Source organism: Ricinus communis, chromosome 4 (genome assembly GCF_019578655.1).
Source record: "Ricinus communis isolate WT05 ecotype wild-type chromosome 4, ASM1957865v1, whole genome shotgun sequence".
In the NCBI taxonomy this organism is placed as follows: domain Eukaryota; kingdom Viridiplantae; phylum Streptophyta; class Magnoliopsida; order Malpighiales; family Euphorbiaceae; genus Ricinus; species Ricinus communis.
The window spans coordinates 25,150,752-25,171,467 of record NC_063259.1 but is presented as its reverse complement, the minus strand read 5'-3'; the positions used below and the strand labels follow the sequence as shown (position 1 = coordinate 25,171,467).

The window sequence follows — 20,716 nt, the reverse complement described above, 5'->3', positions numbered from 1 at the left end:
ATGGATTGTTGCTCTGATAGGCAACAGCGAGATGTTGATTGATATTGAAACTTGGATTGGAATTAAGTTCTTTCTTTGTTACATAATGCGGAATCTTCCACTTAATCTAATTGCATCTTTTTCAACTACAATTTACGACAAAAATTAATACATGAAAGCTGTTTTTAAGGTCGTGACAGAATTTGTTAATGTGACAGTACAACATGGTAAGTTTTCTCTTTGATATTTATAGTAAGATAAAAGGTTTAGGTAAGGGTTCTAATCAAATAACATTGAAATATGGCTTTTTGTTGTTTTCTAACTTTGGCCTTTCAGTATTCTTATGCATAGACAAAATACTTCCTGTGCTTCCATTTAGATACGGCCATTAGGTCAAGAATGTAATATGTAACAAAGGAAAATTAAAAAAAAATTAAAAATTGATTTATGCATCAACGTTGATAATATAAAGGAATTATCTGAATTTCCGTCGAGTTTTAAGAATAATAATTAGAATAATTTAGAACACGTTGGACATAATTATTACAAATGGTAAAACACTATTTTAAGAGTTTTAACATAATTGTATACCTAAAATTCAAAAGAAATAATTTTCTTTTAATTTTTACAAAATGCTTTGCTGACTTGTCTACTATTTTTGTCAAAGACAACAGAGGGAGACAGTGAAACTAAAGATGGTGATTTGGGGATAGTAAATCCATTTAGGCCAAGTTATAGGACAATGATTATATATTGAGAGCCATATGGGCATCTATAGCTTTCATTGAGGTGTTTGTTGTGAAGCCTATATCATAAGAAACCAAACAAAGATGGAGCAACTTTTGGATCAGGAAGCTACTACTGCCTTCATATTGAAGAAAAATAAATCTAACATTCTTGTCTAAGAAATGTACAAACTGCAACAGAATTTGGTGCAAGCCCAAGAACCCAAAATGAGTATCTAAATTCTGTTCAGATGGGTTCATTCTATAGCCCATTTTTGTCATTTTTGATGAAGAGTAGGCACAATCTGAAGACCTGAAGAGCAGAACTGTGAATTGAAGGCATTAGATGACTTGATTGCTGCTGATTGAAAGAGACCTTCGGAAGACTTGTGAGTTTTTTTTAGACCCAGAAGACTGTATGTATCATCCCTATGCTTATCAGGTAAGCAGGCTCAGTACAAAAGGTCCCTTTTCCGTGGTGATTTTAACAGGCTCTAGAACTAGAAGATAACCCGCCCTTTCGAGGTCACAAGGATGCAGACAGCAGATCACACATGCTGCTGATGCTATCTTCATTCATTTACCAATAAATATCAGTATTTCTAATGTTCAGAAAACTGGTGAAGGAAGCAATGCAATGCCCGGCGTCTGGAGAGGACACCTGAATGCGACAATCTTATGAACTAGAACTGAGGATATACTTAAACTATACTATACTATACATATGTGATAGTTCGAAGAAGTACAACATAAAATAGCCTTGCAGAAGGAAGGCAGCAACTAAAGAAACAAAAGGAAGGGAGAAAGAAAAAGAACAAAAGGAGGAAGAATATAATTTAATACAAAAGGAATAGAAGCTAAAACTAATTCTTATAGCAGGAAGAAAAAGAAAAGAGCGAACCATCATTGTTGATCTCTCTTCATTTCCTCATCTCTTCTCTTGCTTTTTGGTATGTACTTTTCTGCTTTTGGTTCCTAATTTTCATTCTTCACCAGTGTTGTGCACAATAATATTATACTTGCTGATGCTTTGTCTGTGCAATTGGTAGAAATGATGAGTTCACATCACCCTTCCTCTTGAGGGCTAGGAATCTTGATTCGCTCTCCACTTTTTTGAGGTTTTGTCACTAATCCACCCACTTAAAGAAGAGAGATGCAACTGTCTTAAAATGACTTGAAGAAGCCAATACCTGACAACAATCACTTTCCATGTTTCTTACCTGTGACACACAATCATACCATTAGCATGTCAGTAATAATGATTCAGGAATTTTATCAAATGCTAAGTAACTAACTAATGTTGTCCCGTTATAACCCAAGTCAAATTTCTTAAATATTTTCAATTTGAAATTGCAAGTAGTACTCCAAAAATGAAAACATCAATTACAGCCAAAATAGCAGATGAGGGCAAATTATGTTTTAGCTACATGTGCTTGATCAATTATCCAGCTGTTGGTCTCATTTTCTTTTCATTTAGATAGAAATAAACCATTTATGCCACCCGGCAACATAATAATGTTGCAGTCTGCAGTGACATAAGGTCTAAAAAGCATGACTCAGATCTCAAAATAATAAATCAAATTAAAGAAAACCAAGCTTTCCAAAAGAATGACTCATCAATGTTCTCATCATCATCTACCTCTTTGAAACCATGACTTTCGAACAGCCTGGCGAATTTGGCGTTCATGTCTTTCAAGAAGTTCATCCACTCTATGTGATTGAGAAAGCAAAGGTCCAGAAAAATCAACCTTGTCCCCTTGATCTTGAAAACCCTGTTCAAATCCATTATTATGCCATATAACAGAACACTGACATGCAAATTTTATATTAAAATGTTATTCACACATCTCTATGTTTTCTTGCTAAGTAGATAACAAGAGGGGAAAAAAGCACTAATTACTTGAGTTTGGTTTTCTTGGTGGTAACGTCTCCTGCTTATAACTTTTTAAACCATGACAATCTTAGTGAAAATAACCTTTTTTCCAACCTTTCATGTTTGTTTTCTTGTTTTCCATTGAAAAGGAAACCCCCCAAAAGAAAAAACTGAAACAAAAATATTAATCCAAAATCGGCTAATTTCGTCCTGGCAAGGTTAAAAATTTATATAATAACTTTTCCTCTTGTTGCTATTTCTACAAAAACAAAAAGGCTCAGTGTAGTTGAGTGGCAATTGAACATTGCTGAACTGCTGCCTCCATGTTTATTAACATCACCTCTTTAATTGACCATACCTTAAGGTAAATCCGATTCATTGAATTTCCAAATACAAGCTCTAGAGTCTTATGAGTAGTTTTTTTTTCTATCTTTTGTAAAAGTGAGATTATTTTGATTAGGCTAAAAAAAACTGAATGTGTTTTCTGAACAATACAAGAGTGGTAAAGATGAAATCCATATTGTATATATATTATCATATTGGCCTAATGGCTGGCCAACCAACAGGAATTGTAAAAGTAAAGTAAAGCAAAGGGATAGACAGGAACCTACCAGATGTAAAACCATTTTAGTCTCGACCATTTTAGTTTTAACAACTTTTGTTAACTTTTATATTTTTATACTTAAGACTGACGATACAAGTGTTTTCACAAAAATGCAACACTATGATAGATATTTCATTTCATCTTTAATGAATAGAAAAATAAAAGTATCGCATGATTTTTTTATGTTTACGGACGTACCAAATTGTTTCTCCTTGCTTCCATTTCTTCTCTTTGATAAAGTGCCAACGATAATTCTTGTGAATGGTACCCCTCCGAAGCATCAAAGGAATCTGGCCTTTCCAATTGACTCCATTGTTTCTGTAATGCACGCTTGGAAATCTCATTCGAATCATGGCCTCTAGAATTGGTACGGATCCCATATATTGCATCTCCATTTTCACGCCGTCTAGAATCAAAATTGCTCTTTTCTTGCAATGCAGTAGAGTTTTCTAATCCATTATTAATGAGACTTCGTGAAGTAGACCTACTGTGGGATCTTACAGATGCATCATCCTTTCGTCTTCTTGCCCATGCAAAGCCACTTGAACTGGAGACCTGTAATGGGCCAGAAAAGGGAATGTCTCCTTGTGATGCATTCTTTACATGGAAAATCTCTTCTAGTTTGTCAAGTGATGCCTTTCGCGCCTCTCCACCAGACTTGGCATCTACTCCCTTAGGAAGACACACATTAGTGGTGATACTATTCTGAGAACCTTGGATGCGAGCTGTTGCATCCTGGATGATAAAAGGAAACTATCAGTATGAATAGCTCGATAAAAACATGTGTCTCAGAGAGAGAGACAGAGATACCTCTGCTGGTGCCAGTTTATTGATTCCGCCAGGTTTTCTGGCAGGCTTCCTAGTTTCAGCACCACGACTTCTCCCACTTGTCTTTTTCCTGAAAGTTCAGTAAGTTGTCTCAGTTTCCCAACAATCTAGAGGTTTGAGTTTCAAAAAGCTTTAATGCCATGACTTTCCAGAAAAGTAGCCCCCAAGCACTTAGAGAAATAGACAAGCTATTTGACAGCCCCTCTCAAATAAAAATATCAATTTAGTTATCACAAATATTTGAGCATGTGATAGTGATAAGCACAGTCCAGTATAATTTAAGGCATACTGGACAGATCTATCTTCATAATATCAGGCAATTCCATGTGTTCAACACAAAATATGATCAATGACTTAGCTGACAGTCTGACACAGCTCACTCCAGAGTAGGCCAGTACAATGATATTAATTTCAGAGAAACTATATGAAATCTTGTACCAGTGAAGGAAAATGAGAACTCTAACCTCCTTGCCTCCTCACGGTTTTTTGCATCAATCTCTTTACTGGGTGGGTATTTTGGCAAACTTGACGGATCACATGCATAAGGTTTTGTCATGAAATACTGCAGATTTTAGATGAGTATCGCGTTAGAATAATTCTAGTGACACAAACCAGGGCGACATAATCATAGAACTTTCACAAAAATTGATTTGAAGTATGGTTGTAGTTGTACTAGAACTAAAATGTACATGGCAGAACCAAATATGAAGAGGTAAAAAATGAACTCATTAATTTTGATCTATAAAAAATATAGTGGAAATGAACTCCAGTAATGGTGGTTTTGAAAAGAAATAAATTAAGAAAATTAATTTTCTTGGTCCTTGTAATGGGCACATCAAATTTCATAGAGATAACAATCACCTCAGAGGCAAGAGCAGAGGATGCAGTCCCACGCTTATATGGCTCTACAGATAGAAGTGTTTCTATCAGGTTGACCGCAGTTGTTGGCAAATCTTTGAAGATCTCTCGCAGAGAGCTATCATAAGGTTGCTGTGGTTTGAATAAAGTTGCATGAGGAAGCCTGGATTTTTTCCAGTATTCATCAGGTGGGGACCCACAAAGCTTGAAAATTTTGTGTAATTGTTCAACCTGAAGAACCAAGAGAATGCAATACAAACTTAAACAACTGAAGGAAAAGTAAAATGCACCAACAGCTAAAGTCTATCGATCCAAATGCTCTATCACTTTGTCATAAATTTAATAATACAAGAGAATCATATTTGATCATTTTAATACCTGAATACTTGCATACTCTGCAGTTTAATAATATGACAGAACAGAACCAAAAAAAGCAAAAAGAAATCAAAAGGAGTGTTTTGCGGTCATCATATTTCATTTTTATGGACTGTTGTAAACTTGTAATGGACATTGGCTGAAAGCATTGACTGCTGGCTTCAGGAACAGTGCTTAGGACCATCTACTCTATTCTAGTGCAGGAGACTTTAAAGCTAAATTCTACTCTTTTCTTACTATTAATTGTTAATTGGCATGTTAAGCCTGTAATAACACTACTAGAGATGAGCAAAGCAATTTGATTTTTTTTTTTCTTCAAGGAAAAGTCAACAGTCAATGAGAAAGATGTGTGGGAAAATCTAAGTGCTTTGCGGAAACTGCAATTTCTCGAATTACATATATTTAACACCACCACTGGTATGCCTCAGTGCTTCACCCATGAGATTATGCAAGTGAGAAGTGAGTCAAGTGACAAAATGAATGATGTCAGAAAATCATGCACTTCAATAATGTGATTACCTCTGTTCTTCCTTGAAGGACAGGTTTTCCAAGGAGAAGCTCTGCAAATACACAGCCAACACTCCAAAGATCCACGGAAGCTCCATATTCAGTTGAGCCAAGCAAAAGTTCTGGAGGACGGTACCATAAAGTCACAACACGACTGGTTAAAGGTTGTCTGTGCCCAGTGTGGCAGAAGTTTGCCAATCCAAAATCTCCCACTTTCAGCATTCCTTCATTATTTACTAGAAGATTTGATCCTTTGATGTCCCGATGCATTACACCCTTGGAATGACAATGCTCAAGTCCAAAAAGCAACTGCCGCATGTAGCACTTAATCTACAAGACACAACAGCTTATACACTTCAACAGAGAACAGAACAAGAACTCCAGTAAGATGGAATATTAAGAACAGAAAGAATTTGATCCTATCTTTCCAAGTGGTTACTATCATTACTCTGTATTCAAGGGACAAAATAAAAGCTCAGATGCTGCAGATTAGAATAATATTATTTTATTTTATTTATATTACAGTTAGCTTGAGAAATACCCAATATAAACTCTAGAAGGCATTTCCAAAATGCAAAAACAAACAAACCTGCGACTCACTGAATCTGACATCAGGGCAAGATAAGAGACCAGTAATGTCATGCTCCATATACTCAAAGACCAGGTATATGCTACATGACAAACGGGAAGTAATCAACCCATCCAATTTCATAACATTGGGATGGTCCAGCCTGCGGAGAATCAATATCTCTCTTGCCATGAACCGGACACTCTCAGGCTCAAAATTGTCAAAGCGAACCTTCTTCAAGGCAACAATTCTTCCAGTTTCAATCTCACGAGCTCGAAACACACTGCTATATGTACCCTGTCCTATCTACAAAAACAATTGAAAAAATCTGCACTCAGTCCATTATACAGTTCAAGTAACAGAAGCTGTGTTAAAAGTTCAAAACATTAACCACTGAAAAATTTTAGGAAGCAAAAACCACAACGTATAAAACAGAAGTCGAATAGCTTAGAGCAAAATACTTTGTTGCAGCAACAAAAGGAAAAAGAAAAAACAAAAAAAGGGTACGAATAATAGAATAATATTGTCAACAAAAATTTCCCACATCCATAAAAAGCGAAGAGCAGAAGCTGCAGATTTTCTTCAAAATTTTTTAACAGAGCTATAAATGAGAATAAACTTGCTAGTAAACAATTGCAGTAAGATTCCAATCTTATACATGAGAAATCCAGGTTACGAGCAGACAGAGGGAAGAAAGTATCTTCAAGAAGTACAAAAAGAATAGAAATGTGGTTATATGTACCATCTCCTACTGTCAGAAAACAATGAAATCAGTCCATGAAGGAAACAACTGTGGAGAAAACTATCAATTAGAATTATCATGAAGGACAGGAAAGATACATTTGTCCAAGTATATATGGCGACGAATAATAACTTGATAAATCTCTCAATCACTTCAACCAAAAAAAAAGCTCAGAAATTCTTAATCTGTTGAAAAATCCAGTAATGTCAATCTTAGTGATCAGAAAACTGCAATAAGACCACATTCCTTCATTTCCTGAAAACAAAAAAGCATGCACTTTTCCGGGAAAAAACAGAAATTATCTTCTTAATTCACATTAACCTGATATCATAATTTGATAAGGATTCAGACAAAATGAAACAAACAAACCCAAAACAGCAAAATGACAAAAAACCCATCTTTGCACCAATGACATCCACCCAATTGAGTTTTCTGTTTTTCTTTTTTCTTTTTTTAAAAGAAAAACAAAGATTAAATTTTTAAGACTGCAATGAAAATTTATGCATATACAAAACAACAAATATATTAAGTAAGACACATTGCACAACCTTCTCCAATTTCTCAAAGGCATCAGCTTTAAGCGGGACCCAACCCTGAATAGCTTCACCAGCGACGGCACTAAGCCAGGCAGGCCAGCCGGCTGCCACGTGTTCACCTTCAATGTACTTTTGCAAATTCCTTAACCTGAAACTCACCGATTCACCATTCGAGCTCGCTCTTCCTGACTCACCCAACTCGCTCCCACAACTCACCTCAGCATTATTATTGTTCTTCTTTTTATTATTATTATTATTATTATTATTATTACTATTATTGTTATTGTGCTTGCTATCTCTATCTCCGCCATAACTCTTATGCCCACTGCTGCTCTTCTCATTCTCTAACCCGGCCCGTATCCGACCCGAATTAAACCCGCCCGAATGATCAAACGCCGGGGTCACCGAAACCGCCTGTTTCGAACTGACACAACCCATTAAGACGAACCGAATCCAGGTCGAACCGGTGTCTGAGTCGGGTCAAATCGAGTTTGAGGATCCGGATTGCAGAAGAGATGACGAGACCAGAGAGAGACAGAAACAGAGACAGAGAGAGCTCAAAAATGAAAGCTTAAAAATGTGGGCTTTATATATTTATAACAACATACAAAAACCCAAACATGGGAATGTTTTGTTTTCGATCATTTTCTGCTTGTCGCGATTTCATTTCTCCCTATCTAAGCTTTTTATTTTTTATTTTCTTTGCGAAAATTGCGGGTGAATTTTAATTAGATAGGCTAACAAAAATGACCGAAATCAACGGGAAAAAAAAGAAAATCTGATGAAAGATATTATAATGAGCAATGTAGATTTATTATTACTTATTTGTTTATATGAACAGGCGACTTTTTTATTGTGCGTTTTTGTTTGGATTAGTGTTTTTCTTTTTTTCCAAAAAATTAAATAAAAATTGTATGAAATGTGAGATTGAGTGCATGGAGGGTGGGATGGTGGGTTGGGTGACAGGTGGAGCCAACAAATTGGGAGCCAATAAAAACCTTTCTGAAAATAGTGTGTACACTTGGTTTTGGCATTTTGGTTCTTGTTGACTTTAATTTGGTAACTGTATGGCAGCTGTGTTTTATTAATTAAAATAAATCATTTTGCCTCTATTTTAATTCATAAGAAAAAAAAGAGAAATTGAATTCAATTTGCATACTTCTACGTGCAAATATGCAGTAGCAGAGCACAGGTTTTGTAATTATTGTGATCCCAATAGCAAAAATGAATTCAATTCAAAAAAAGAAAATTAGGGTGAGAAAAATTGAAAGCTGGGGGGTTGTTGGATTTCAAATTAGACGTAGGGGCAAGGGTACATGGAAAGCAACAGCAGGGAAAAGCAAGAAGGAATTCATAAATAAAGATTGACAGTAAGTGTCAAGTACTCATCTTTCTTTTTCTTCTTCTTTTTTCAGTTTCTATTTCTGACATCTTATTATTATTTTATTTTATTTTTTTTAACCTTTTCCTTTTCTTTACTTCACTACCAGAAACATGGGTCCACCACATTGAGTTGGGGGATGGAGTCCATACTCATGGTAATGGGACAAAAGGCAAAGGGAGGGAGGGAGGGAGTCAGTCAGGCAAAGGCATCTCTATGCTCTAATTTCATGCATTGTAATTTACAGTTTTAATTCTAAATCTTTAGTGGATTATGATTATTTGTTATAAGAGATTGATTCCATCTCTCAATCAAACACAGGGTTAGTTTTTTTTTTCTTTTTTTTCTTTTTTTTTTAAAGTCAGAAAAGGAAACTTTTGGATGCTGGGGATTAGTTAGGCAATGGAGTTTTTAAGCTTTTAACACAAATTAATCATGAAAAAGTTGACTGCATAATTCCACATTTTTGCATTGAAATTGGGTGTGTTGGGACCATTCATGCCTGTGTAGTGATTAATTAACAGTGACACTGCTTAGACTTTTTCCTTTTTCCTACTTCTTGATTTTGGGTTCTTTTACTTTTCTTTTCTTTTTCTTAAAATAAAGAATTTAATGATCATTCCTTTTCTTTTATCCCCTTTCTTTTACCTTTTCTCATAGAGTAAGTGACCTCTGGTTAAACAGAAAGGGAAATGCCATATTTAGGTCAAAAGTACCAACGCATGCATGCCTAAAACTTTGTATATGGCCAAAAAAGAAAGAAAGAAAGAAAGAAATTGAATTCGAAATAAAGAATAAGAAATTAATATCAAGATTACATAATATATAATAAAAGACTTAATCATGGAATTAAAATTTATTCATAACATAGAGTGAGTTTGCCAATCAAACTATTTCAGTATTAATTTTTTTTTCTATTATAAAAAATAAAATAGAAAAACTTAATTTAAAATTCTACTCAAATCGAGATATCAAATTAGGTTGGTATTTCAGTTTGTTTCGAACAAACAAATTTAAAAAGAAAATGTGAAAATGTGGTAACTGGAGCTGCAATCAGTTTAACAAATTCAATTTTGGATGCCAAATTTTGTATTCTAATTTTTCGGCCATTAAATGCTAAGGTTCAGCATTGTTGCACAAGAATTTTAACTTGGGCAGGGATCATTTAATGCGAACCGGAACATTTAATTTCCGGTTTGTTTTACTCTAAGATAGAGAGAAGAAAACCATGCATTTTCTTGTATTCCACTTTCAACATTTGATGACTAAGCAAAAATAAAAATAGAATTATTAATTTATAATTGGAGATGTACATAAATTTAGTAGAGACCCACCTAATTGAATTAGAAAAATTTATGTAATTTGTGTGTGGATAATATATTAACCATTTAAATTGAATAATAATAATAAATAAACCAAGAAAATTAGAGATTAACAAAGAATGGGAAAAAGATTTCAGAGAGGCAACAACAACACCACCACCCTACCACTACAATTATAATAGATCATCACTGCTACACTTTAAACATGCAATTTTCTAGATTTAAGTGAGGGGTCATTATGCTTAATTGAAGGTTATGAAAATTTTTCATTATTACAAATCATGCCACTCTTTTTAAATCTGAATTTTATTAAATAGGATGTGGATCTGGGAGATTAATGTAGAATAAGACCATAATTTTCATGTTTTTGAGTGAAGTATATATATATAATTTGCTTCTAACATTTTGCCCTAATTAATTTGTTTTTGTCAACTATTAGTCTAGTACAGGTGATGGCATCATAAAGTTGGGCATCTTTGTATTTGATTTTAACCAGGATTTACTATGCCCATTTAGTTAATTAATTAATTAATTCATGTGTTTAGTAATATCAGAATCTTTTTAAGGGAATAGCATCTATGCTTAGTGACATGCTTTTTTTTTTTTTTCTTATTATAAGGTATGAAGGTTTCACTGAACTACAAACATTAATAAAAAATTGAAATTCTCATATAAACTTGTTAAGACGAGAGCGACATATATATATATATATATATATATATGTGTTTTATATTTTAGTATTAAATAATTGATACATACTTTATTATTTAAAACTAATAAATATATATCAATCGTATATTAGTTTGATGTATAAATAGACATATACCATGTTTATGTAAAAAAATACATTACAATAGAATAATATACTCCATGTCAAAATATGGCATCAACATAGAACCACTCATATCAAAATTTTAGCTTTATGGTTTTTCATAATGGAAATTTTGAATTTTTTTTTATTGAAGTTTTATAATTCTTTATTACGGGGGCGGTGAATTCTCCCCGTATAAGAGTGATGAAGAGAAAAAAAAAAGATCAAATTTAATATTTAAATAATCGAACTTATTAAAAGATATTTATAAAGTTGATATGTGTTTTTTTTTAATTGGAGTTTTATAGTCATTTGTTACGGGAATGGTGAATTTTTCCCTTATAAGTATGGTGAAGAAAAAAAGAAATTAAATCTAATATTTAAATAATCAGACTTATTAAAAATATCTATAAAGTTGATATGTGATATTTAGTGCTATCGAATGAAGCGTTCTTTCCATAGAACTACAATTTACTGTTCTATCAATACAATTGATGATTGTTAAAAATAAATTTCTTTACATATATTTCTTGATGGTTGATGTTTATTTTTATTTTTTATATTAAAATATACTTATCAATTTTCATTAATGAAATATCTACATCTCTTTTAAAAAGTTATATAATCACTCTATATTTGATTTATCTTTAATATAATGCACCAATCTTTTGCTATTTATTCATAATTTGATATTTAATTTAATGAGACATTAGATATATCAATTTAGATCATATAATTTTTCTTGAATGATTATTTTATTCATCCTTATTTATAATAGAGAAATATTCACATTACATGATAAAGAGAACATGCAATTTGTCTTCCGCCCTTACATTGTTCTTTAAGGTTTCTTCTATAATTTCTTTTATAAAAAGAAAAAAGAAAGATTCTTAAAAAATACAAATAGATTACAGAGTAAAGGTTTGAGATTAGGGGAATAAAAACTAGCAACCCAAAAAGAATAAAGAGATCTCTAATCCACTGTCAAGTATATAAAAGATAGGCCCTGTGTTGATAGGTGTTTCATCTTTTAATAGATTTGATTTGATATATAATAAAATAGTTGTTTCAGGAAATTGCATGTGGTGCTGTGTGCCACCACCACCACCTCCTCTTCTCCCTGCTTGCTTCTCATATTAAGGCATGATTGCTGCCTCCCATGATCTGCTCAAAGTACTACAAAAAGCAGCACATCCCACTCATGCACAAAAACAAAATATCATAACCACAAACAACCCTTTTTAACAACACTGCATAATTTCCCTTTCCCTTTCCTTTTTGCAAGAACCATCTACCTATCACTAATGCTTGTGTTTCAAGATTTAATCTTGTGGTTTTGCTAGTTTTCTTTTTTATATTATTAGTTTATGCTAAAACTCCAATATATTTGCACATGTAATTGTAAAATTATAATTTCAGTAAATTACTTGAGTTGGACTAATCTTTCAATTTTAATGAGTGGAGCAAGTTGGGTTGATATAGTTGAGTTTGGTAATATCCTTTAGAGTAGTGGCTCTATATATCAGCAAAATCTCCAGAGTCTTAAGTCACTGAAACTTGCATAAATAACCAACCAAATCCAACAACAACAATTTAAAATGGCATACAGGAATCAATCAACCCAAGGAAAAGATAGGTAGAAGGTGGGGTAAGTCAAAGGTTGGTCTAGTGGTGTCAACATCCAAATCATTTGTCTAACAACTACACTCATTAGAGCACTTAAAATTAAAAAAAAAAAATCAAATCCTTAATTTGGTTAGAGAAAGCATTAATGTCAAGGAACCAAACAAACAGACAACAAAAAATTGAAATGAATTTATACACATCAAATATCAAGTGATTAATATTAATGCGACCAATTGGTGCGTCAGTCAAAATTATTTGCCAGCCTCTCCACCAATGAACATCTTATTCATTGTTTTTAACATACACAGAGGGGGAGATGTCTGGATTAGTCTTAGCACTTTCTTTAATCTTCTAGTCTTGATCAATGATCATTGCTTAAAGACAAAACCTAAGCAGTGTTTGCCAGGTGGGGTTATCAATTTCTTTCTATATTCAGCTTCAATATGATTTAGAAAAACATTCTTTTAAAAAATTGCAAATGGGTTTTAAGAAATATATAGGAAATGAAACTAGTTGAAAACAGTGGATTTTTGAAGCCCTGTTTTCAGGATCTCTAACCACTTATGGTCAATATCTGTAAACCCAATTAAGTCAATGAACCTGTGAACTCTCTAACTTAACCATTCTCTTTAGAATATTAGAGGTCTTGGACTTTCAAGCGCAATGGGTTGGTGGGACTTGTCACTATCTGTCCCCTAATGACTCAAGAGATAACAATTTTCTTCCAGTAATGCTTGATTGCCTATATTTTCATTTTCTTTTTTTTATCCAGAGATAGGGAGAGAGGAGTACTCTCATTAGACATGATTATGCAACCCCTTCTTCGAAATGTTTATAAAATCATCATAATTAGCTTGAATTGGATCCATTTCTGTTACTGTAGCACCACTCTTGGAACTAGACAAGTACGGTCTTCAATTCTCTTAAAGAAATATCCTTAAAAAACTGTCTTCTTAGAATTAAATTTAAAATTTTGAGCCACTTCATAAAAGCTATCTCTATCACCTAGACGATACTGTATACATTTTTATTATGTACCGGAGATTTCAACAATTGAATTCGAAAAATTAGGTATTAATCCAACGATTGGAAAATTCATGTACATAGTAAACACAATGTATATTAAATTATTATCGATGTCCTTTTCTATATAACTATGACCGGTGCCCCAGCTTCGGAGTCAATTTCCAATATACCAAGTGTCTATGCTAGTTTCCACATATTTGGTGCTCTATTCACAGGGTTTGGAAGCTATTAATGGCTTGCCAAAAAGCTCTTCCTGGAAGAGAAAAAGGTCAAACGAAGTTTCAGCTTTCATTGAGAGATATGAATTATGAATCTAACATCTTTAATTTACCTTTTAAGTTCAAAATAAATATAGGCAAGAATTTTCCTTTAAACTAAATAAGAATTTTGTAAAGTAAGAAATTGTGATCAGCTGTCTTAAGTCTTTAAGCATACTTGTCGCTGTCTTAGTTTCTTTGGTATTGATGGCTGACCTAATGGCTTTGCAAGATGCTAGTCAATTTCAAGATTTAAACTTTAGCAAAGCAGCGTTGAACCCACTTTTGTGGCATCACCATCAACTGTTAAGCATGTTTACATTTATTCAGGACTCTGCTTCCTCCTTCCACCTTCATGCAAAACCTATAGCCTAATAAGACTTTCACACCAAGAACAAACTGCTTGGTAATATTTTGAATTATTGTACTTACAAATATTTAGTTTCTTTTTCATATCACAAGTATTCTCACTCAGGCTTATAAACAAAAATAGTCTGCAACCATGGGCTGGATTAGAACAATTAAGACACAAGCAAGGTGTCCCATTCAACAGGTTTGGTTATAGAACATTCCACCAATGGGAATAAATGTTTGAAGTGATTCAAATACAATCAGTGCAAATGATCTTCAAGTTTCAACTGCATATCAAGGTGTCATTTGATCTGTGTAAGATTAATGAATGAAAAGAATCCCAAGTTATTTCAGATAATTATCGGGCCGAACTTTGATACTTGATGCTATACCGATTCATCACCATACGGTAGTTTGCAAGCAGCCACACGGTCTTTTGACTTGGTTTGGCCAAGTATTTCAGCAACTGTTCTGCAACGACATTGGTTTCCAGGCCTGATCACATCCCCATAAACAGCCATTTCTATTATGTCGAGCTCTTTATCTGCAAGTTGAAAAACAATACAACTTACTGAGGATAGCTCCATTATATGGGTAAAGTGTCACAAAAGAAAGGATACAGAGAATGGCCATTTCTATTAGTCAAGCTCCTAATTTTACCCAGTTCTCACTTCGCTTTCTACTTGAATGATCAAATCCTAAATCAACAGACCATTTGAATGGCTAATAGGCCAGGGGAAATCTGAAACACAGTACCATATCAGCAACTTGAGCTTGATATCTTTTGCTGCTGCAGTCCCAATCACCAACTAATCTATGCTAACGAAATGTGCTATATTTCCATGTTAATTAAGGTCACCCCCCCCATAATTGCAAACTAATTATGAGAACAAATCACTCTAAATAGACTAAATATATGTTGGATCATGGGAGAAGGGAACCAATTCGACCCACTTATGATTTTTCAAAGATCACTTGCAGCACAAATACAAGCTCCATTGAACTTTCATAGTCCTCAATGTGACATTATAATTTGCTATAATCAGATAACTTTCAGTTCCATGTCACAGTGCAAGAAAATTATGTTAGTTAGTGAGACTAGCACCTTTTTTTTTATTCGAACATAAATTGACATGAAGAACTCCTTATGTGATATGCACATTTCGCTAGTTTAAATTATGTCTACATACTGAAATCTAATGTCAGTCTTTCCTCTCAATAGGCTGCAAAACTAGTAAAATATTTGGTATAGCCAAATTTCGCATAATCTGTCACACGCTAGATAGAAGAAATCATCTGTTCTAGCTTCAGGAGAATCATACATGCTGAGAGTCTGAGACGGCAGATAACATGAACAAATATGAGCCTCTAGACAGATCGTGAACTACAATTAAAACAATAAAATGATGTCTGCAAAGATGCCCAGTAAACTTAAGATGCCCCCAATTTGACTAAGTGACAAGTTCACACCTCAAATATCTAGACATATCTCGCTACAACAATAGAATTATAAACAAAAAGAACAGCACAACACTGTCTTACGAAAGCATATACCGAATACCTCACTAGTGCCATCACTGCCCATCAATATACATAGCCAAAATCTAAAACTTAGTTGCCGGAAATGTAAGTTAAGAGTCCTGACCAATTTTATAAACCTCAAGTAGAAGGTATATTGATGTTAAAAAGAAAAAGAAAAACTTCTAATAGAGATTATCAAAAAAGTTAGAACTTAATTCGATATTTAAATATCTGATATTTCAGATGAACACGTTCTGTTAAAGATCCCAAACAGATTATCCAGTAATGATCTTGCACGACTTATCCCTCCACCATTTCCTCCATGAAGGAATTTTCTTCCAATTAAGAAGGGAGGAAATTCCCGAAGAAATGGGATGTCTGAAAATGTAATTTAGGTACAAGAGATATAACACTACCCAAAAATGAACAGTGGTTGATATTAAAATGCAATCCCAACATCATTAATAAAATCACAAGGTTACTCTTGATAAACATAAGACAGTTTGCACCAAGCAATATGAGAAGAGGTGAATTACCTAACTGAGAAACACACACGCACACACACCTTCATTTAGACATTGGAAAAAAAGTAAAGGGAAAAAAAAAGGAAAAAACGTGGGTTCATACCAGTGAACTTGAGATCACAGGAGTAGCCTTTCAATTGAGATTTGTCCACAGCCTCTGCATCAGCCTTGTAATTATTGACCCTTGTTTGAAGTATTTGGCAATTAGCAGCAGTAGATTCACCTCCTGGAATACGAACCCAAATTGGGAAAACAATTCCTAGTTAATTAAATTTCTAAAAGAGCAAGAAAATTAATGATAACAGAACTCAAATGAACTGTATTTTCAGAAATCTAAAACAAGAAAAATTGAATTATTTTGTTAACAATTAAATTATACAATCAAAGGAAGGCCTCAGCTTTCTTGTAATAATCAAGTAAGGCAAACATGCTTGTTGTAGTAATTCAGCTTCAAGAAGCAAAAGAAAAACAAAAGAGAAAAGAACCCATTAAAAAAGAAAAGGAGAAGCTTAAAATGCCAGAGAAGTGCCAAAGATTAAACCTTTAGAGAAAGGAATGATGTGATCGTATTGAAAGCAAAGGCAGCCTTGGCAATTGCCTAGGCGCTTGCAAACAATGTTGCCAGCTGCATCTTTGCGCCACCTCTCAGGGTGTCTACCTGGTACTGTTTCAGCGTTTGCCCAGCATATATTTTTGGCTTTGTTGCTGAAGAACCTTGGCCTCTCCCCAGCACCATCACCGCTGTTGCTCTCACTTCGAGCGCGCTGCGGCGAGGAGCTCATTTCTTATTATTATTATTATTATTATATTACTGTCTTGTTCCAGCGAGACTTAGTAGGAAGATCATCGATTGGTCTTTTTTTTTTTCTTTTTCAAAAAACTTTTAATATCTTAAAACTTCATAGCCATTATTGAAAAAAGAGCGGAAATAGCATTAGACCAAAGACATGTTTAGCCCAGTCCAAATAAGAAAACCATTCAATCTAATCTAGGGCCACATAAGCTACAAACGATTGGTAGAGTAGCCCAACCTTACATCATGAACTATAATTGATTGAACTATAATTCAGCGTGTCATCAGTAATGGACGATAAAAACGCACCAAAAACACTAAACACAGTAGCACAACTAGCATTAGTGATTGCCCAACAACCCCATCCCTCTACATTAGTGCTATCAGAAATCAAGATTCAAGACCATAAAGAAAAAAACAATCACTATCAAACATTTACATCCACAAACTTCATCTGTCCTGGAAGAATAGAAATTATAAGCTACAGCCATATACCAAAATAATATGGAATTGCATAAATTTTGGGGACTGAAAAACAGAGTAAATGAATACTTTTCTTGTGTAATCTTAAGATGATAAATGATTTCGGCAAACTATAAACTAAAATTAACTAGACTACAAAAGTGCCTCTGCTTAAAACGTCATCTACCACCTTTACCCTAACAGAAAACTAGTTCTTTGGGCCAATATCCTTGAGTGCACATATTTGCTCCTCTCCCATCGAACACATGACAGTAACCACAAGATCTTTCCCTTCAGCAAAACCATCCTTAATCTGTGTGGATTTAGTACCAGAAAAAAGAAGGGACAATTAATCAGGTATTCTCAGAGTGTAAGAAATTCAAGGAGCCTCCAGGCAACAGAATTGCAAATTTAATCTTAGCAGCAATATTCCAAACATCAAACCTTATCTATCTATTGTATAGTCAATATAAATATAAAAACAAAATAGTAATATACCTGAGACAGAAGATTCTCATCAGTTGGAAGTCTGAGATCATCCTTAGTGTTACCATTATCAGTCAGCAAACTCACCTGAAATTATCATTCAATTATTTTCAGTTTATCCCTAAACCACAACCGGACACACAATCTAGCATAAACGAAAGGGCATTAAAACTTACAAATCCATCCTCAGAAATATCAATAAGCTGATAGTCAGTACGAGTGACATGGGGAACCTACATAAACATAGAACCATCTCAATTATGCATAAAGAGTAAAAATCAGAGTAACCATGCACTAATAACATTATCTAACAAAAATCAAATAATTTCCTTACATCACAATTGTGAGAAGAGGGGACAATATCTTCAAGCTTCTTGGAATTGAAGATATCAACAGCGACAAAGTGGCACTTAGCATGGCCGTGCTTCCCAGTCTTTGAGACTGAAACCTCCACAACCTATCATTAAACAACATATATTTCAGCAATTATAATTGCAAATCCCTTCACTTCTCCCAGTCAAACATGCTACTAGCCATTAATATTTTTTAATGGCAATAAACATGATTAGAACTATTAAATAACACTAAAACTTGACAATATAAACAAACAAACACGTCATGTTACGTATTCAACTTTAATAAAATAATCTCCTATATTGATTTAAGCAAAATAAAAAAATAAATAAAAAGAAAAAACATGGAGGCAGCATCTGATCACACACTGCAAAATCTAGGAATCAAAGAAAGCATTGTTCTATCAAATATAAACCTCCACCTAACGGCAAAACAAACTCTAATATAAAAATAAAATCGGAATATAACAGAGCAAAAAGCCAACCAAAACTAAAAACACGAACATAAACCGCAAAAAGTAAAAGGAAAAGAAACCTTGCAAGGACGATTCTTGATGACGATATGACCGTTCTTACGAATAGTGCCAGCTTGCTGAGGGAAGGTCTTGGAAGCGCCGGCGTCGGCCTTGGACTCGAAGTGGTGTTCCTCGTCCGACATCGTTTTGTTTCGCTTCTTCACAGGAGTCAGTACAAACAGTGAAAAATATTATGTTGAGAGAATAAAACAAAAACACCACAACCAAAAATAAAAAAACAGAGAGAGAGAGAAGGGGGAAGTGTAAATATATATATAGAGAGAGCGGTTATCTTGAACAATGTGACTCGGTTTTGGAGTTTAATATCGATAGGGTTTCTTTCTCCGTTTTCGATTAATTTCCCACTTTCTAAGAAGATCTCTGTGGGCCCCGAACTTTGACTTAGCCGTTTAGATTTTGGTTTGAAAAATAAATCATTAAAAAAATCTTGCCTTTTGCGTTGACTGGAACAAACGTTGCAAATGGGCTTCGTGGGCCTGGCTGTCAGGTTATCCATGTCTCGATTTCATGCTCTTTTTCTTTATATTTCATTTAAAAAAAAAAAAATTCTTTATTTCAAGTCTATTATTGTTGAATGTGAGGCATACATGGATTAATTATATTAAAATAATTTTACATTTGATCATTTCTTAATAAAATATTTTAATAATAGTTTAATATAAATTAAATTGTTTGTCTTGAAAGAGCCATTATATTAGTGATTTTGTTATTATTAAATTGAAATAAGATCATAATTTTTAAGGATAAATATAAATATCTTTATTCTATTATTTGAAAATCGTATTTTTCATCTTCACTGAAGCTGGACAATGAAAAGAAAAAGAATATACAAAGAATTATTTTAATTTGATACATAAATATTTATTTCATATAGCAATTTAGTTCTTTATAATTCCTGTACTCTAGAACAACATTTTAACTCTTCCATCAATTTTATATACTTTGGACTAATAATTGCCCAAATACTGAAACTCTTCTCTTAGGCAGTATGTAAAGGTGAAGAATGAAAAATGTTATTTTAAGAACATTGAAATGAATGTCCATAATAAGACCAATCTTAGGAAAGTCTTTGCAACCCTTTTCAGATTAAAAAGAAAGGAAGATAGATGTAAAATAAGCAAATTTAAAATTTTACAATAGAAAGCAATATTGAGTAAAATAGTCATATATATGAACATTTTGATTGGCACTAAAGTATTTTATCTTTTTTTCCTTTTAGATACAATACAATTTTCTATTTATTAATTACACATTACTAATATTTATCTATAATATATATATAAAGTAAGCATCAAACTTTACTTGAGAATATTCTATAAAAAGAATTTTAGTAAAAAAATATATGTGGCTTTATATAGTTATATAATAATTTATTATGATATTAAATACTAATCAAGTAAAATGATAATATTAGATACTATTTAAATAAAATAATATTATTAAGTACTTATTAAAATAAAATGATAGCTAAATATAATAAAAAATTAGTGATTATATAATGTTACTAATTTACTATATATCTATTATGTTTTATTTTTTTACTTTTTGTAGTCATTAAACTTTAAAATTATTAAAGTTAAATAATAATATTAAATTCTTATTAAAATAAAATAATAGCTAAATACAAATATTTTCTTATAATATAATATATTTATAATCAAAACAAGATATT

General features: G+C 33.1%; 3 protein-coding genes and 1 long non-coding RNA gene across 7 annotated transcripts; 1 reads left to right on the top strand and 3 right to left on the bottom strand.

The window, feature by feature from the left end:
• Nucleotides 1-819: 819 nt before the first annotated feature.
• Nucleotides 820-8,341, bottom strand: LOC8263387 (protein IMPAIRED IN BABA-INDUCED STERILITY 1). Of its 4 annotated transcripts, XR_007215575.1 has the most exons (10): nt 7,608-8,341; nt 6,339-6,623; nt 5,762-6,079; nt 4,871-5,098; nt 4,474-4,571; nt 3,992-4,079; nt 3,380-3,916; nt 2,344-2,476; nt 1,606-1,924; nt 820-1,365 (listed from the first exon to the last, which is right to left on the bottom strand). XR_007215575.1 is itself a non-coding variant. In XM_015716582.3 (9 exons), exons 1-9 carry the CDS (start codon nt 8,031-8,033, stop codon nt 1,905-1,907), a joined length of 2,133 nt encoding a protein of 710 aa, XP_015572068.1. In that variant the 5' UTR covers nt 8,034-8,341; the 3' UTR covers nt 820-1,904. The 4 variants fall into 4 exon arrangements, 3 of the variants coding, with proteins under 3 accessions (XP_015572068.1, XP_048229155.1, XP_048229154.1); XM_015716582.3 differs by having other exon boundaries at nt 820-1,924; XM_048373198.1 differs by lacking the exon at nt 7,608-8,341 and adding an exon at nt 7,158-7,558 and having other exon boundaries at nt 820-1,924.
• A 46-nt stretch (nt 8,342-8,387) lies between these two features.
• On the top strand, nt 8,388-9,326 carry LOC125369888. Its single transcript, XR_007215576.1, has 2 exons — nt 8,388-8,965; nt 9,086-9,326. It is a non-coding gene; the product is annotated as an uncharacterized LOC125369888 (long non-coding RNA).
• A 5,182-nt stretch (nt 9,327-14,508) lies between these two features.
• Nucleotides 14,509-17,464, bottom strand: LOC8263386. Its single transcript, XM_002514667.4, has 3 exons — nt 16,956-17,464; nt 16,518-16,640; nt 14,509-14,913 (listed from the first exon to the last, which is right to left on the bottom strand). The coding sequence occupies exons 1-3, from the start codon at nt 17,194-17,196 to the stop codon at nt 14,756-14,758; spliced, it is 522 nt and encodes a 173-aa protein (XP_002514713.1). The 5' UTR covers nt 17,197-17,464; the 3' UTR covers nt 14,509-14,755.
• A 235-nt stretch (nt 17,465-17,699) lies between these two features.
• On the bottom strand, nt 17,700-19,173 carry LOC8263385 (eukaryotic translation initiation factor 5A). The gene is made up of 5 exons (XM_002514666.4): nt 19,044-19,173; nt 18,490-18,612; nt 18,332-18,388; nt 18,168-18,242; nt 17,700-17,982 (listed from the first exon to the last, which is right to left on the bottom strand). Exons 1-5 carry the CDS (start codon nt 19,164-19,166, stop codon nt 17,878-17,880), a joined length of 483 nt encoding a protein of 160 aa, XP_002514712.1. The 5' UTR covers nt 19,167-19,173; the 3' UTR covers nt 17,700-17,877.
• Between the last annotated feature and the right edge of the window lie 1,543 nt (nt 19,174-20,716).

Excerpts from the sequence above, each read along its gene's own strand:
- LOC8263387 (XM_015716582.3), bottom strand. The coding sequence starts at position 8,033 with ATGGGTTGTGTCAGTTCGAAACAGGCGGTTTCGGTGACCCCGGCGTTT. Across the intron at positions 4,572-4,870 it reads CCTCTGCTCTTGCCTCTGAG|TATTTCATGACAAAACCTTA; the intron begins GTGATTGTTATC and ends TAAAATCTGCAG. Across the intron at positions 4,080-4,473 it reads AACCGTGAGGAGGCAAGGAG|GAAAAAGACAAGTGGGAGAA; the intron begins GTTAGAGTTCTC and ends CTGAACTTTCAG.
- LOC8263386 (XM_002514667.4), bottom strand. The coding sequence starts at position 17,196 with ATGAGCTCCTCGCCGCAGCGCGCTCGAAGTGAGAGCAACAGCGGTGAT. Across the intron at positions 16,641-16,955 it reads CATCATTCCTTTCTCTAAAG|GAGGTGAATCTACTGCTGCT; the intron begins GTTTAATCTTTG and ends TTCGTATTCCAG. Across the intron at positions 14,914-16,517 it reads CTGTGATCTCAAGTTCACTG|ATAAAGAGCTCGACATAATA; the intron begins GTATGAACCCAC and ends TTCAACTTGCAG.
- LOC8263385 (XM_002514666.4), bottom strand. The coding sequence starts at position 19,166 with ATGTCGGACGAGGAACACCACTTCGAGTCCAAGGCCGACGCCGGCGCT. Across the intron at positions 18,613-19,043 it reads TCAAGAATCGTCCTTGCAAG|GTTGTGGAGGTTTCAGTCTC; the intron begins GTTTCTTTTCCT and ends GTTTAATGATAG. Across the intron at positions 18,243-18,331 it reads ATATTTCTGAGGATGGATTT|GTGAGTTTGCTGACTGATAA; the intron begins GTAAGTTTTAAT and ends TGATAATTTCAG.